Raw genomic sequence first — 17,242 nt, 5'->3', positions numbered from 1 at the left:
GGCAAATCCTTAGCGGAATCTGAAACAAACCTCAAGAGTTTGCGTCCGTGCGAGTCCCCTCCCCTGATGCTGGGTGGGCACCATGCTAACAGAAGCAGCATTTTAAGACAGCTAAATAAGACATTCAAGCATACCCTTCATGGAAAGCAGTGACTGTCTGCTGGGGTGGGTCTCATTAGGGCCTGAGCAGCTCCCCGGGGCAGGGCAGATGTTGGTGCTGAGTGCGGCACCTCTCCGAGGAGAAATGTTTGGGCTTGGCTGGCGTTGTGCAACGTGGCCCGGGGTGGCTCAGCAAGCCAGGATGGACAGCAACCCAGGCAGCCTGCCCCAGGAAAGTCACTCGGGGGATGACTTTATCTCAAACATTTCAATTTGCTTAAATCCTCATGGCTAAATATATTGTGAATGAAGGAAAACGGCTTGCGGAGGGTTTAGAGAGATCAGCAATTTAAAGTCTGGTTGTTTTGCAGCTTAACTGCTAAGTCATACAAACCATGCCAGACATGACAGTTTATCTTTCAGATTTCGGGACTGCAAGCATCCAAGTTATGCAACTTTTCCAGAACATTTGCGTCCGCTATCTTTCTATTTATTTCTTGAAGCCTTTGGATTTATTACTCTTAAAGAAAAAAACAGAGGGAGCGGAGCACCAGGCTGTCCTACCTGAAGGCTGTGTTTTTATATTTCTTCCCACAGGCTCTCTTGGTGGAGTTGCACCAGGCCAGACTGAGCAGTGCTGAGAGGAGGTGCTCCCTTTGGCGTGGTGCTGTTTCACTTAATGCTGCTGGATGTGCCTATTTATTTATGTATTTCTTTTTATTTTATGTAAATCTGAGCTGATTGCAATGAAAAAAACCAATGCTTTCTACGCAAGGCATGGCATTCGATCTGCTCTTTCTGCCTTGCTTCCTCACCGGCCCATTAGGCTCACGCTGAGAGGCGAGGGTGGCTTTACCACGCTGCTCACCAGCCTCATATTTCAGGGGTGTTTCAATGACCATCGAACGCCGAGAGCTGCTGGGGGCCGGTGGCTCTAAGAGGTGCCAGCGGCCAGCTCGCGGCGGTGGCCTCGCAGCGCTCGGCTCCTGGGCCCAGCACCCGGTTGGGAGAGCGCGAGCAAAGCCCGCTCGGCTGGGCCTTATTCAGTCCTCGGCCAGAAAGGGGAGCTGTGGAATTAGGAAATGAAGATGACGAGAGCGATACGCTCAGCTGGGTTTTTAAAACAACACGGCTGGGAAGGGCGAAGTGTGAGAGCGCGTCGGAGAGGTGGACGGGGAGGAAGGATGAACGTGCGAATTAAGGCAGAGGGCGAGGAGTCAGAGCCTTGGTTTTAGCCCCAGATCTGCCCCCCCTCGTGCCCCACCGAGGCCCAGCACCGCTTCCCGGCACAGCAAAGGGGGTCGCAGCTCCAGCCCCTTCCCCGCAGCGCGGCCAGGGACCCCCGGGGGCGGCAAGCAGTAAGGAGGCAGCATTAGGCCGGGGCGGTTATCAATCATTTATGCTGCTGTTATAAATGATTTATCACACATTTCATAAAGCGCATCTCACTACATGTGCACGCCCTCCTGCATGCTGTGTGCAGTAATACAGACGTCAGACACATCCATTCCAAGTGCTCTGTAGGAAAGGCGCAGAAATGCCTGCTGCCCGCTGCCTTTACACTGAAAGGAAATCTTGAAATGAAATCCTAGCTAGTCTTTTTCCTCTCCATCCCCATGTATTTTTCTTCCCCATCATTGCCCACGATCGTGAAATACATCTTCCTTTTTTTTTTTTTTCCCCATTTTTCCGCTAAAGGGGAGGTGGTCCCAAAAAACCTCATTAAGATGTCGGGACACCGAATAAAAACGAAGCAATTAGGTGCAACAGATGGGATTGTCTGCGTCGCCGTCTCCGCTATACCAGATGATTAACTAGGAGGAGAGTGAGACAAGAAAGCAGAACACAAAAAAAAAAAAAAAAAGGATGAAAAAAGCAAGCTGTATTTTATTTACAACGTGAATTTCCCGGGGTTGACACTTCCTATCGTTCTGAATAGCAGGAAAAAAAATCGGCCAGGCACCACACAGTGAGCGGGGGCTTTGAGCGTGGCCGGTAAGGTGAGGCTGGGCGCTGTGGTTCCTGCGGCACTCCATGTTACACTTATCACATATCCTAGTCTCGTCCTCATTATTCAACCAGTTTTGAAGCCTTTTGTCATCTTGCTCTGTTTCTCTCCCTGCTGTCTAGGACCAAGCTGGACTCAAGGTGCTGGAAAAATCAGAGGTATAAGAAAGGAATCACACAGAGGTAAATACAAGCAGGGTGCTCTTGTGCAGTCAGGCGGCACGAGGCGTGGGAAGGTGCCCGGTTAGAAGCAGATACGTTTTAAACGGACCACACCACAGCGAGAGCAGAGTGAGAAGCTGCCCCTGCCGTTCTGTATTGCAGCACCTCCACAGCTCAGCACCCAAGAGATTGCCATCGCTTCCCAGTCCTATTTCTTTACAGCGTGAGAGGGCTAACGTGTCTCCAGAGGCTTCCTAAGAGGCTAAGATCCGTTCCTCCTGGCTGTGGGCTGTCTGTTACCGCTGACACAAGCACAAACCCCACGTCAGTGTTCTTGTTCTGGCTCGGTGCTGTGGCTGCTTTCAACGCGAGTCGCTGACAACGCAATGTACCTGGCCTGGTGGGATAATCACACCTATTTCTTAAGTAAATGTGTTATTCAACCCAAAACCGGCATAGATTTCCCGTGCCCGAGCGTGTGTATTTTCCCTTATAAGGAGCTCCGCCGCCGCAGATGGGCAATAAGCGGGAGGTGCAGGTGAAGCACGGGGCTGACCCGTCCCTGCAGGACCCGAGCGTTCAGGTCTCGCCTCTCCCCATCCCTGCACCACGCTGCTGTTCCGCCAGCGCGACTCCAACAAAGTTCAGTTATTTTTTTTTTTTTTTGCAGTGAAACGGCTTCCAAGCTGGTGCCGTTCCCTGAACGCCTTGTTCAGCTAAGTCACGGTGCGGGAGGGAAAGAGCCCGAGGAAAATCATGCCTCCTCGCGGTGCCGTAATTACACGGAGATAGACGACACTGGGTCGCCCGGCGGCTGGCTGGACAGAGGCAAATGAGCACACGTGAAAGTGGGAGAGGGTACAGCGCAGGCACTTCGGCACCGGCTCTGTTCATGACAAGCAGCACAGCTGGATATTGCACATCCTTGCGGCCAGGAGAGCCTTTGCCCAGCAAAGCCCCTTCCCGCAGGACAGATTCACCGCCAGAAGTCTTTTCTCGAGGCTGCCGAACTCGGACCAACACCTGCTTTCCCTCCTACCTCGACAGGACCGTAGCTCGACCCAGCCGTGCCCCGAGCGGCTCCCAGCTGCTCCGGGCTCCTTCCAGCACCGCCTTTCTGCAAAGCTCCGCGCCCGCACCGCGCCACCGCTGCCCCCACCCCGCGCTGCTCCAAGCCCCCCCCCACCCCCCCACCCCGCGCCCCCTGCCTCACCTTTCCTGGCGCTGCTGGCCGCCGCCTTCCCCTCCGCTGCCTTTGCCTTTTCGAAGGTTTTCTTGGCGTCGGCGACTTTGAGCACTTTCTCATCCTCCTCCTGGCTCTTCCTCCCCTTCCGCTCCTGCTCCTCGGGGCCCCCTCCTCCCGGCGCCCTCCCTCCCGCCGGCTGCTCCGCGCCGCACTCGCCCGCGGCCGCCCTCTGCTCCTTGGCAGGCTTCACCAGGGAGCTGCACGGCTCCAGCAGCGCCTCGGTCAGCGCCACCGTCTTGCTCATGCTCAAAGCCAAGCTCTCTTTGCTGTGCGACCTGACCGGAGGGGCCGGAGGGGTTTTTCTCATGCTGTACGAATCCAGCATCTCCAAATCTATTTCTTCGAGCCATTCCCTGCTCTCCAGGAGCTGGCTGCTGTTCTGCCTTGAAAGCTTCCCGGCGTCTCTAGCCGCCGCCGCCGCCGAGACCATCCTCTCCAGGCTCTTCGCCACCTGCCAGTCCACCTCGGGCTTCCTGACCGCGTCCTCCTCGCCGTTCTGGCAAGGGTCCGGCGTGCCGCCGGGCGGCGGGGCGAAGCCCAGCACCTGCCTGAAGCCTTCGGCCGCCTTGCCGCCGTCCCTGGGGACGTGGGATACGGCTGCCGCTGCCTCCTGCTTGCTTTGCAGGATGTAATCCATGAGCAAGGCGTTGCGCTCGAAGCTGTCCGACCTGATGGGGACGCTGGGTTTGTTCCCCTCCGCGGGGCAGCTCGGCGCGGCTCTGCTCACCTGCCGGTTCTCCAGGCTGCTCTCCGAGTCCGAGCGGCTCAGCTGCCCGCGCAGGGCTCCCTGCAAAGCGTTGATCCTCTTGAGGCTCGGGCTCGCCACCTTCCCGTTCCCCGGGTAGCTCTCCTGGAGCACAGGTACCTCGTACTCCGCTTCCCATTCCTCGTCAGGCTCTGCTTCTGCCTCCTGCAGCAGCCGCCGGTACTCGCTCTCCTCCAGCCGGTACACCACGGGCTTCACCGTCCGGCTGGAGCCCGGCCACCTGTGCCCGACCTGCATCTCGTACACCTTCGGAGGGGCTTCTCCTTCCTCCCCTCTGCCCCGCGCTGCCCGTGCGGCGCCTTCATCCGAGCTGCCGCTCATCGGGGCCCCGGCAGGGACGTGCGCCTCGGCCGCGGGCTGGGGAAGGTGCCCCAGGCCCTCCTGGCCGCGCGGACTCTGCTGCAGCAGGGCGTAATCCTGGCATGCCACTGCGGAGGCTGCCCGGGACGTGGCGCAGTCTCTGCCTCGTGCCTGACTTGTGTCATCCCGTAAATATCCGCAGGACTGCCAGGTGGATGCTTCCATGGCTGCCAGCTCGGTCCCCGTGATCCCCGGTCCACCCGCCCCGCAGCCGGCCGGGCTCCCTTCCCACCTTGGGTCTCGGCAGACCGTCGGCACCGCCTTCTCCTTCCTCCGGCCGCCGGGAGAGACACGGGGGCAGCTTGGAAGCCTCCGAGCCTGGGTCATGTGAACCGGCGGCGTGCAGCCTCACGGCCGGCCCGGGCTGGGAAATGCACGTTGGCACGGTGGAGCCGGCGGCGGGGCAGGGGGGCTCCCTCCCGGCACAGAGCTGCTCCCTGCCCGGGGGCAGAGCCCACCCCGACAGCCGCAGAAGCTTCTCGGCCGCTGGCCCGTAGCCCCTCGCGGGCAGGACTCGCTGCGCGTCTTTCTCCGGGGGCTCTCCTCCTTCCCCCTGCCCGCTGCAGCGACAACTCCCCGAGGTCCCGCGCAGCGACAAAACCCCCGGCTCCCCTCCGATCCGGCTGCTTCCACCCGTTTGCTGCCAGGCCAAACGCTGCCGCTGCTGCGGGCAGGATCGCCCCCCTCGGCTCCGCCACGGATTTTGGGCAGCGCCTGGCACCCCCCCCCCCCGGTGCCCCCAAGCCCTCTCCTTGCTGGGAAGCGGCGTGGTGCTGGCATGGGGCCCCCGGGGCCGGGGCCGGATACGCTCCGTGTAAAGCTTGTGGAGACACGGGCCGGCTGCGCTTCTCGGCAGGAATACGTTATTGCTCAGGGAATTACCGGGGCATGAGGAGTACAGCCCGAGATAAACAGCGAAAACCCAACGGCAGCCTCGGAAACAAGCCCCCCCCCAGCTTAGGAGCCTGCAAACCCTAACTCATCGAAAATCCCCGCTAACGTGCCGGGTGTTTCTCCAAACGAGCCCCCGAGCAGAAAGGGCCTCCCTTCGGATGCTGCTGCCGCCAAGCAGGCTCCTGTAAATCCTCCGGCGGCTGCGGAAGGGGGGGAAGCGGGGGGCCGCGAGGCTCGGGCCCTGGCCGCGCAGCCGTGGATGCCTGGCATGGCAGCGGCCGCGCCGGCTGCGTCGCCAGCGGCTCCCCGGCGCTTTGCCTTTTATGGTGCAAGCGCTGCCGGCCGCCCTGCCCGGCCCTAGGGAAGAATCCCGAGCCGGGATGCAGAAAAACACCTAAATCGGCCCAAAGGGCACGCGAGCGGGTGCCGCTTCCCGCGTTACCCCCCCCCCCAAGGGTCAGCATCGCGAGGGACGACTGCTGTCCCGCTCCTTATCGGCCCGGCCGGCCCCTCGCGGGGAGATTTCTCGCTGCACGCCGTGGAGCCGCTCCGCAGCGAGACAAAACACCGTTTGTTACCGCTGGAAGGGCTCAGTCCCCGCCGAGGCCGCCCAAAACAAACCCCTCAGGGTCGCCAGAAACTTGACTGATAATTCATTTTTTTTTTCTCTTTGAGGCAATGCCCTGGCTGCCCATACCAAAACCAACTTCATTTTCTCTTTCCCACAAATTACGAGACGTTGTCTTGATTTTGGGGCTGGCAGGTGCGCAGCAGGGCTGGCACAGCCTGAGTTTGTCACCCCCCCCCCAGCCTGCCAGGAGGGGCTCAGCGAAACCAAGCCGGCGGCACAAAGCTTCTCCCCAGCTCTGCGGGCAAAGCACGGAGGGGAAAAGGCCCTGAGCCCACGGCCGAGCCCAGGAGTAGCCGCCAGGGACTCGGGGCCGCCCTGCTTTCCCCCGGGAGCTGCTTATCGAGCTCCACGGAAAGCCCGGCGGGGGAGCAGCGCCGTGCCTGCTCCCGGGCTGTCTGCATAAAAGGAAATGGCAACCACGGCCGCGCCGCTGCCGCCCGTCCCTCGAGCCGGAGAGGAGGGCGCTTTTAGGGCGGTGGCGGTGCCAGGGCTGGGGCCGAGGCTGGCGCGAACGCGGCGAGCTCAGCCCCGGCTCCCTGGGGCATCCTCGGCTGCTGCCACCGGGACAAAACGTGGGCGCCTGCAGGCTGAGCCCCGCCGCCCCGTCCCACCTCTGCCGCAGAAGCCGTCGCGCTGCTCCTGGGCAGTGCCACCTCCAAGCTTCTGCTCTGGAAAACATCCCCGTTTCTACCTCTTTGGACAGGCGGAGCAAGGTCCGACCGGGACCCAGCGCGAACAGCCCCAGCGGCACCGTGCTGGGGCTGCGGGCAGCCCGCGAGGGGCACCAGCGTCTCCTGGTCGTGGCGGGGGGGGGCTCGGCCTTGCCTTGCTTCTCTCTCTTCGCATTGCCTTGGCCACCGAAACCACCCTCGCCCGCCTGCCAAGCCCCAGTTCTCCCCCCCCAGCAGCAGGACGCCCGCTCTCCACCCCTGCGGTCACCCAAATGTGCAGCCGGGACGGGCTGGGGGGGGGGGGGGGGAACGGTCCCACGGGAGCCCCAGCCACGAGCTGCCCACGGGGGCTCCGCTATAAATAACGCCCTGACGGCCCTCGGAGGGAACGCCGTTGCTCCAGATGTTGCCCGGGTTTGCCATAGCAACATCACAACAGGATGTGACATTCGGCCGTAAGGAGCGCGGCGCCGCAGAGGGCCGCGGCTCCACCAACACCAGAACTTGGGGTCCCGGGTGGGCTCTGACACCGAGCCCGGGGCTGGGGCAGGGCTCCGTGCCCACCGAGCCGCTCTCAGGGCCGAGCAGGCCAAAACCTCCCCAAGCCCACCCCGAGGAGCCCGAGGCTCGCTCCTCCATCGCCTGCGGCCAATTTGCCCGGCTGGCGAGCTGCCGCCCTCGTGCCCGCGGCGCCGCAAGCGCAGCTCGGAGTCGTGCCTCCCGTGACACGCACCCGGCCCTGCGGGGGGGAAGCTAAATCATTTAATTCACCCCCCATGACTCCACGGACACCCTGCTCCTCACCCTGTGCACGTGAGGAGCGAGGCCGTTAGCACCGGTGAGGCGTGAAGCCAGCAGCAACCGTCGGCTCCTTCCCTGGCCTGGCCGCCGGTGCCCGTGGGGTCAGATCCTGCGCCTCGCCCCTGGTGCCACGGGGTGGAGGAGGGCAGGCAGGACCTGGGGCTCGGCTGCCCTTGGCAGGTGGGCGGTGGACGCTGCCCGCCCGAAGCCAAAGCAGAAAAACCCCTAAAAAGCAAATATTTCTGGTGGTGGTGGGTTAACAACTCGTTGAGGCAATTAGCAAATGGGTGCCAAGAGCGGAGAGCATCCCCAGCCTGCGCCTTGCTCCTCTGCCAAGGTAAACACTGACATGTTCCTCCCCGAAGCGGCTCCGAGAGCGAGAACAATCCCGGGCAGTAACAAGACTCCTCGCAGGGCTGCGAGGCCGATGCTCGCTGTTTGCCTTTAAAGGCAAAATTTGGTGGATGCCCAGGAAGGGCTGGGCTCGCGCCGGGGTGGATCGGGGGGCGGCAGCAGGCTCGGCTCGGGGCAGAAGATTCGGCTCCCCGGCTTCCACGCTGGGTTTTGCTTTTCAGAGGCGAGCGCTGGGCAGGTCGGTGGGGATCGCAGAGCCCCCGGCGCTGCCGGAGCACCGAGTCCCCTCTCCAAATAAGTCCTTTCCCCGCGCCGCGCGGGGCTGGCTCGGCACGGAGCAGGCGTCGCTGTCGTGTGACTGCTCTGCTGCCGGCGCTGGCTCCCTGCGGGTCCTCAGAGCCAGCCTGGGGCTCTGAAACGAGGCTGGACAGAGAAACACTGATTTCTGTTCTGCTTCTGTCTCCGGGATTTAAGCATATTTCTATTTTGTTCCCTTTTCCCCTGAAAAAAAAACCCGCAGGTGAGCCCATGCCACAACCCGGGTGCGTTTCCGTGCTGCTCGCCGTCCCAGCAGGGCAGCTAAAACACGTCCAGCACGGCAAGGACACAACCAAGAGGGACAAAGGCTTCTCCCAGCCGGGCCTTCAGGGTGGAAGAAGAGAGCCAGGACCCAAAGGAAGCAGAGAGCAGCCGGGAGCACAGCTGGGAAGAGATTTCACGGGGCAGGGGAGATGGGAGCCAGGGGGCGGCCGCTGCTCGGACATTTCGCGCTGGTCGCATCCTTCTCTTTCCACCCCGCCCTTCCCCATGGCCGGGCTGATCCTTCCCCACCCCCCAAAACCACTGCAAACCACATTTGCAAAAGGGGGAAAAAAAAAGTTTATTTTTCTCACGAGAAGCACATAAAATATACAGTACATTTTTACAAACCAAAGTAAAAAAAAAGTGCATTATGCATCCCCTACCGCGAACGTACAGTACAAAAGATACTGCGTATTTAAATATAAAACCAGAATTAAGAAATACGATGAAATAAGAGGAACACTGTTATCACAGAGTACAGCAATGCACTGGGACAGCTCCACGTTACTCCCCCACCCCTCTCCTGCCTGCGGCCGCTGCCGGGCCGACCCCGTGGGACGGGCAGGACGCCTATGGGCATCACACGGACCGACAACGCCCGGACTGGAAATAAGGTGCCGGTTTTGTGCATTTGGGGTTTTCTGTCGGGATGGGGCCGGGTTGGGGCCATGCCCGGCAGTTGGCTGAGCACCCCCGGGCCCCCCCCATTTCTGCGCTTCGATAAACAATGCATAGATAAACGGGGGCACCGCGCACGGCGCTGCCTTGCCGTGGCTCTGAGCCGGGCGGAGGGGAGGCATCGAGCAGCGCCGAGCCCCGCGGGCTTGGGAGGTCGACGTGCGGAAGTGGTAACGGTCTCACTGCCACCGGATACACCAAAAGCACCAAAGAAAAATGAACAGCAAACAGCAGAGTTTAACAGCTCAGCATAAATACACAGTATTTGTAAACTATTCTTAAGGCACTCAATTGTAAAAGAACAATTACGATACGTGGAAGAGGAAAAAAAAAAAAAGACATCTACCTTCTCATGCAACAAATCTAACGAAGTCTGCGAGCGTCAGGTTTGGCTACAAACCCCCCCCCCCCGAAATGGCACACGAGCGCTTCTAGCGCACGTTGGCCGCGAGCACGGCTCGTCCTGAGCTACGCCGCTGCCCGACGGCGTCGTGCCGCACAAGGGCTGCGCGGGGGCATCGGTGGCAGCGCCGGGCTCCAGCGGCAGCAGCAGCGGTCCGCGCTGCACCGCGCCGCGGTTTGTGCACAGCGGGGCTTGGCAGGCACTCGGGAAAACAGGAAGGAAACGAACGTGTTCGCTTGCATCAGCTAAGGGCGTCTTCCCGAGCTTCTTCAAAGCCGAGCCCCCGCTTCTTCCCTGGCCGGGCAGCAATGGGGAGCGCAGGAAGGTGTCCGCAGGGCTGGGAAAGGAGCTGGCAAAACGCGCGGTGTCGAACACGAGCGACCACGCGAGCGGCCTCCGCAAGCCTCAAGGCTGCCGGGTGCGCCGGGACCGGAGCCGAGCACAGCACCAAAACGGGCCCTGGGCGGCTGCACGGAGCCTGCAGGCATCAGGCACAGCCCCGGCCCCCCCCCGCTGCCCGTCCCCTGCCACCCAGCAGGCATCAGAGGCCGGTACAGACGCGGACAGCACCAACGATACGACTGCCAGCCCCCAGGGCCAGGCCACCTCGGGCAGACGCTGAGCACGGGGGAAGGTCGGGCTCCAAAAATGAGCCCCCGTTTTCCCACCCTAAACAAGGCAAGGGCTCGCGCATCTCCTCCAGGGTTCCCTCCCGCCGAGCTTCCACTTCCAAGCACCTTTCACGGGACAATAGGAAACGTGCCTTTAAAAAGGTCCACGAAATTTAAGACTCAGAGGGACGCTTATTTACTGGTTCCCAGTCCCCGTAATTCCTTACGCTGTTAATATAAAAGGGTAGGGTCTTCTACTCGAGGAAAAAGAAGCAAGTTCTGGGTTTTAGGGCAGTAAGACACAGCTCCCTTTCTCAAGGCATCGTTTTCGATTAACACAGGCTCGGAATGACGGCTTGCGGTCCTGCTTCCTCTCTCACCTCAACGAGGGGATTTTTAAGAACGGCTTCGACGGCGCTTGCACAGGTTTGGAGCTCACGCTCCCAGCCTGCGCGTTCACGAGCAGACACATCGGTCTGCCAGCCCCGACCTCCGAGGTCTGTTTTGACCCCCAGGCCTGCTTCAAGCTACGGCCCTGAAGGAGCGGGCAGCTGTCACGGTTCTTGGGGGGACGTGGGGAGCCCCGGCACCGGGAGCACGTCCCCTGTGTGCTTCCCAAGCTCTTCCCTCACCCGCACCCTCGCTGCTCCGGTCTCTCCGCAGTGAGCCCGTTTTTCTGCTTGATGTTCAAGGCCTGAAGCCCGAGGCTCGTGCCCAGGTCTGCAGGGCCCTCCTGGGGGACGCAGCCTTTGAGTCGGCCTCGCGGGTCGCGCAGGCAGCGGGTCCGGGGTGATGGAGGAGGCAGCACGGTCTCTGAGCCAGGACTTGCCCTCCAGTGGCCAAATCTGGGCACCTGCAGCACTGCGGGGAGGAGCCCGATGCTCTTTAACCACCCTGCGCGGCTCTGGCTGCTCGGGGAGGTGGAACCAGCACCCTGGGCCCCCAAACCCTGCGCGTCCCACGGGCCGTGCGCCCCCAGGGAAGAGCAGGATTCACCCCCTGGCAGCACCGTGGGAGTTTCCCCACTGCCACAGCCTGCTGGGAAAGCGAGGGCAGAGGAACTGATCCTCATCCGAAGACAACAGCGCTCATCGCAGAAGACGCACGCTCACCTACTGCCTGCTGGGGTTTCAGCACACAGGGAGAGCCACCGCTCCTCCCCAGGCATCGCGTGCCACCGACGGCCTGACCAAGGGTCCCCACCACCGACACAGCACCACACAAAGCTTCACCAGGGTCCACAGCCACTTACTGGCCAGGCTCGTCATTATTACCGGGACATTGCAAACCACGACGACAGCAAGAACACCCAAAGAACAAGACACCTCTCCGCGCGAGCACGAGCCTCCGACAGCAGCACAGTCCGGACGCCATTCCGTCACCGACATGAGACAACGACAATTCACCTGGTCACGCAGCAAGGGACTAACGCCAGCAGGGTCACACCGTCGATACGAACACAGCTTTACACTCCTTCACGTGACGAGAGCGCTCAGCGCAGTAAAGCCCGTCTCCGCTCCTCCGGGACTTTACAGCTAACAGTAAGGGAATACCTTCGGTCAGCGGTAAGCACTGTGGGAAAAGCCTCTCAAAAAAAAAAAAAAAAAAACAAAACCAAACCCAGACTAAAAGTCAGCAAGAACAGAGGTAGTGTTCGTGTCACCATTTTAAGGATTTTTCCACAAGCGCTTGCTTTAGCTAGAGACTTGTGTTTGTTCTGTAAAAAAAAAAAAGTCATGACTAATTATTTTGCTGAGACTTCGAAACGGAGCATTTCAGCATTTTATATATATAGATAGACGAAGAGATGTAAGGATCTATCTATATATAGACACACGCACAACACCACATTATTATACTTGGCAAACAGTACTAGAAATAGCATCCTGCAGGACAACAGGCAATTCACACACAGTCCTCTTCTAAGCCATGCAATACATTTTATTTTCCCTTGTGCCATTCATCATGACCCATCACGTTTCTTTTTCTCCCCACGGAAGAGTACATGGAGGGGAAGAAGAGGCGGCATCGGATGAACTACTGCAAGTCGGATGGTAAAACTGCATCGGTGCAATGAATAAACGCCTTAAAAAAAAAAAAACACCAACAGAAACCAGAAATCCAGCCTCCCTCTTACTCCCCCCACAGAAGGCATCAACTTTTGCCCATCCAAAGCGTATTCTTCAAGTTTCCGACAGCCGGCTTCGCCGCCAGCTTGGAGCTGGCATCCGCACTCCTCAGAGTGGGCTGTGGCTCACAGAGCACGGAAGACTCGCTGGAAACGGCCTCTTTCGAGTCCGTTACGGTTGACACGTCCATGTCGCTGGACAAGTCCTCGGAGGACAAGTTAAGACACCCCAGCTTGGCGAGGGAATTGGACCTTTTCAGAGGAGACGAAACAGTCAAACCAGCCAGCCGCAGCCGGGTCTCGATCTCCTGAGTTCGCTGCTTCACCAGGCCGGGCTTGCCCCGCACGCTGTGGATGCTGTCGCTGCTGGAGCTGCGCGTCAGGTTGGAGCTCCGGGAGGACGAGGGGGTGTAGCAGATGGTCTTCAGGAAGTCCTTGGTGAAGCTGCTCGTGTGCTCCAACCTGCACACGACCGGCGTGGAGGTTTTCTGAGAGATCCCCTCCAGCAAGCGCCTGACCTCTAACTTCACTTCGTTTTCGGCATCTTCGGGTATCAACGGGGCTGGTCTCAGAAGAGGGACGAGGCCGTGATGTGAAATCAGGTCTTCGCTTTCCTCCGCGATGCTGGGCTCAGCCCTGCTCAGGGAGCCCTCTCTGAGCAGGGACGAGGCATCCGAGGGCAGGCTTTTCAACCGCTCTAGTTCTTTGGTATGTTTTCTGACCAAGCCCGCTTTCTGCAGCTGAATGAGAGACTCCTGATGCTGCATTAAGTAACTGTTTGCGGTCGGCTTTTCCAAGTCTTTACTGAACAGCATGTACTTCAGATCCTTGGTGGGTTTGCTGTCTTTCCTGGCTAGAGACTCTTCTTTCACCACTTCTGCACTAAGGAGGCTCTTGTCACAGTGCGAGTTTCTCCTGGGCTGCAGGGTTTTGACCGGGGTTTTTGGTGCATCCTTTCCTTTCTCTGAAACGTCGCACTGCTGATCAGCCACCGATCTACAAGTACCAGCTTCCAAAGTGCCAGTTCCCGCTGACAGAGGAAGCGGAGCCTCGTTATTTTTAGTTCTGATTACCTCCTCTGCGCGCGCCTTGCTGGGCAGGTGGTCCGCCAAGCCGGAGGGGATGTGGGAGAGGAGGGCCGGCTGTGTGCAGATGGCGGAGCTGTGACGCGCAGAGCCGGGGTTCAGCTTCTCGCACTGCTCCCCGAAGGAGTCGGGAGACAAGCTGGCCGAGGGGTACATGCAGTCAGCACAAGACTGATAGGGAGGTTTGACTTTACTGAGGATCCCAAATACGGCATCGTGCTGCAAGAAAGAAAACGGGTACAGGTAAATGCGCACAGAAAGCACACGGGCAGAGCGAGAGGCACAGATCGTAACACGCATTTACAGCTAGGCAGCTTTGGAAGGAAGCCCATTTCACTTCTCTTCAGGCCCTGCAGCAGGAACAAAAGCCACGTACTTTCCCAGCAGACAACATTTTCAGTGGAAGAATACCTACCGTTTCGAGCGATGGTCATGCAAGCAAGTTGCCCAAAGCAGCTTACAGTGCACTCACACCTGTGTGCTCTCTCTCTGGCATCTAAATCCATAGCTTGGGCAAGCAAAGCCATGTTCAGAAGCACTTCGAAAAGGAAGCAGCTCATCATGGAATGAAAGGCTTTATCCAAGTCAAATGAAACTGTGCTATGAAGATGAGAAGAGCAATTTCACTTGCAGTAGAGTCAGCCATGCTAATCACCTACGTTTCAACTCCATACGCACCTCAAAATCCTCTGGGCAACTCCTTTTGCTGTTGTTGTTATTCAAGTTCTCTCTATTAAGCCTGCTCTCCTCCTTGTGCATGGACAAACGACGCTTCCACTTCTCCATTGGGTTTTCCTCCCTGATACCATCCTCCCCTGGCTCCCCGGGGCCCAGCACCAGCCTTGCCTTCCGGGGGCTGAAGTCCAGTTTCTTCTTCACCTCCTGGAAACCGCTCAGCTCCGACAGCGCCTCCGCTGTCTCCAGGCCCTTCGCCACCTCCGGCCTCCCCTCCGAAGGCACGGACGGAGGCTGCCTCACCAGCGAGGTGGCGCGCTCCGCAAGCGCGTCCCGCTCCAGCTCCTCCACGTGGAAGAAGCTCTCCCTCTCACCAGGCACCTTGTTCTCCAGCAGCGTGTCCGAGAGGCGGCGGAAGCAGTAATTATACCCCACAGGCACTTCTGGGCCAGCTCGGTTGTCCAGGTACACCGACTGCGACGGGGTGTCCAGGTCAGCCAGGCGGTTTTCGAGGTCGACGTCTAAGCTCTCGAGTAAGAAGTCGCCCGAGCCCGTGCTGCCGTCTGTGTTCTGAGGGAGGTTGCTCTCTGCCTGCTGCTTCCACAGCTTGTTGTGGCGCTGCTTGCTGGGGGAAAGGACAGAGAGACGAGTGAGAACAGTCAAGCTGCTGCTGACAGCCACGGCAGAAGCTGAAGGCTGCTCGGCTGCAGGAGCATCCCTCCCTCTCTCCTTGTGGAGAAGATTCACGACCCCGAACAGCCAGGCTGGTTGGCAAATGCAGCCCTGCATTCCCATCCAGGCAAAGCCATCTCTAGCACCAGGACTTCGCCCATCACGCCTGCCTACTCCACCACCTCTTTGGCTCAGACGACTCCTGGCAGGGCCCTGCACCACACACACGATGGGAACAGAGACGTCTGCCAGTGCAAAATGCCCTGCACCAACGCCTCTCCACACCTCACGGCACAGTTTCTGCTGAACCAGAGTGAAAACTTTCCTCCTCTTTCCCCACTAGAGCAGAGGCCAAGTCGAGCATGCAGAAACCCTTATTAGAGACTGCAGCACTTGCAGCGACAAAGCCTCATGATTGGCGTGGTCACCCAGAACCGCGAACGATGTGCCTCCAACACTGCCTGAGCTCAGTTCTGCCTCATAAAACAAGAACAATGTTTTGCTGAACAGCGTTGGCTGCTGAGAAACACAAACACGCTTCCCAAGCACAGAGAAACCCTCGATGAATTAAACCAGAGCAGATCTCCCTAGAAGACAGCTAATTTCCATCCGCGGAGGCCTGGCATAGAAAAGGTTTAGAAAAGCACAATTAGCCCAGGCTTCTGCATCTGCCCTTCAAAGGGGAACCCCTCTGGACGGCGGTCTGCCTTCAGACTGCTCCACCATGCACGCTCTGTCACCGTCTTTGTATTGCAACACACGTCTTGTGCTCAGTGGCAGAGGAACCTACTGCCCGAACAGAAATCCATGGAACTCCACTAATATTCCGTGATATACTGAAACACCAGAGGCGTTGCCTACAACCAGGTCCTTTTATTTCCTGCAAGCCACCTCTCCATTCGTTGTCACCTTACCTTGCATCTAAAATGCCTTCGTATTCCAAAAGCTGTCTCATGAAGCCTGCATTTGGTCTTGCAATGCTGCGTTTCTGCTTCACGTAATTGTAAGCCTTTTCCAGCGACCAGCCAAATTCCTTCATTGCATAAGCTATAACAGTAGATGCCGACCGGCTCACGCCCATTTTGCAGTGCACCAGGCACTTGGAGTGATTCTTCCTGCAGGACAAAAAGGACAGCGTCTCATCTTTGTGGTTATTTTGTCTGTTGTTAGCATGTAAATGGTAGAGGGGCAGTACTTCGTCCTCCTGACCACCCTAACGCCTTAGCTAAGCAGGTGAGAAATGTTTTGGACTAAGGTGGCCACGAGAAGAACCCTGCTCCAGAAAAATAAAGAGGTAGAGGAGGGCAGCCTCAGCTGTGCCACCATTTCAGAGACCCCCACGAAGCCCCCCGCCTGCCTGCCCAAGTCTTTGGGCACAGGAATAAGCAGGAACAACCCGAGTATAAAGGCCCAGCAGTGTTTCATGGGCTTTGTCACCATCTCTTGGGCTAGTCCAACACGGACACGTGTTGGAGTATTTCCAGAACACCTCAAGCAGAGGAAGCGTCCTCGTTTCCTTTTGGAAGCGAGACAAAATAATAGTAATAAATAAAAACCGTAGGCTAGGAGCGGGTTAATGCCTGCGCCGGAAGAGACAAAGAACACGGAAGCTCCAGGGACACAGAAAACCCCTGGGAAAAGATGTGACACAAAACCCAGTTGCCACCTTCAGCTGTGGTGTGGCTTGAGGAGGGTCCAGCACGCGGGGCACGGTGTCACTCTCGTCACCCAGGCCTGGAGCAGTTTCTGCTGGGGCTCGGCTGTGCCCTCGCACTAAGCCACGTCTCCCAGCCCACTTACTTGGCCTTGTTGATGAAGTGATACGCCTCGTTCCAGTGAGCCAGGAGGTCTGTGGTCTCCTCGTCGTACACCCGGATGTTGTGATAGGCGAACAAACCAGGAAAAAAGTTATCTATTTCCCTGGTCACATTCAAAATGTAGTCAATGCTGTGGAGAACGAAAGTTAGAGATGAACCACCATGGTCACGGAAGGGGAACCAATACACAGGAAGTCCATGAAATCTGACAAAACGTGAGCTGTAAGATTTTATCTGCAGCCTTAACCCTGATCTCCCGGGACAGGTTATGACAAATCACACACAAGACATGCAGGGCCTGTCCGGTCACTCACCTCTCACTACCAGCATATCCCATTCAACAAAGCAGGACCGGGAGCACGAGAGAGAGAAGTTTATTTTAGCCTATCTGCCAAGGCTTTGTAACCTACTCAAACTCCCTGCTGTTTGCTGCACACTTTCTATTTCAGCACCCCAGAAGTGCAACAGCACTTGGGCAAAAGCTGGGAAGAGAGCCCAGGAATCACAATGTTCAACTGCAGGCTTTAACTATGAAACCAACCTTTCCTCTTCTTTCTGATCAAAAATACGAAATAACAGTCGCATGGTATCCCCTGATTC

General features: G+C 58.4%; 2 protein-coding genes across 3 annotated transcripts in view; both read right to left on the bottom strand.

The window, feature by feature from the left end:
• CORO1C (coronin 1C) overlaps positions 1-4,773 on the bottom strand; it is a 47,114-nt gene extending 42,341 nt beyond the window's left edge. Inside the window, exon 1 of the mRNA XM_083804141.1 lies at positions 3,482-4,773. Within this exon, the coding sequence (XP_083660267.1) occupies positions 3,482-4,601 (1,120 nt within the window). The 5' untranslated portion in view covers positions 4,602-4,773. The remainder of the gene's footprint in view (positions 1-3,481) is intronic.
• Positions 4,774-8,852: 4,079 nt separating this feature from the next.
• SSH1 (slingshot protein phosphatase 1) overlaps positions 8,853-17,242 on the bottom strand; it is a 35,900-nt gene continuing 27,510 nt past the window's right edge. For both annotated transcript variants that reach the window (XM_083804135.1, XM_083804136.1), the window contains 4 exons: positions 16,626-16,772; positions 15,740-15,940; positions 14,157-14,778; positions 8,853-13,697 (listed from right to left, as the gene is read on the bottom strand). In XM_083804135.1, coding sequence (XP_083660261.1) covers positions 12,420-13,697; positions 14,157-14,778; positions 15,740-15,940; positions 16,626-16,772 — 2,248 coding nt within the window. In that variant the 3' untranslated portion in view covers positions 8,853-12,419. The remainder of the gene's footprint in view (positions 13,698-14,156; positions 14,779-15,739; positions 15,941-16,625; positions 16,773-17,242) is intronic.

This window comes from Anser anser (genome assembly GCF_964211835.1).
Source record: "Anser anser genome assembly, chromosome: 18".
NCBI classification, from domain to species: Eukaryota; Metazoa; Chordata; class Aves; order Anseriformes; family Anatidae; genus Anser; species Anser anser.
Note: the sequence above shows the minus strand (reverse complement) of the source record. Positions and strands in the feature narration are given on the sequence as shown.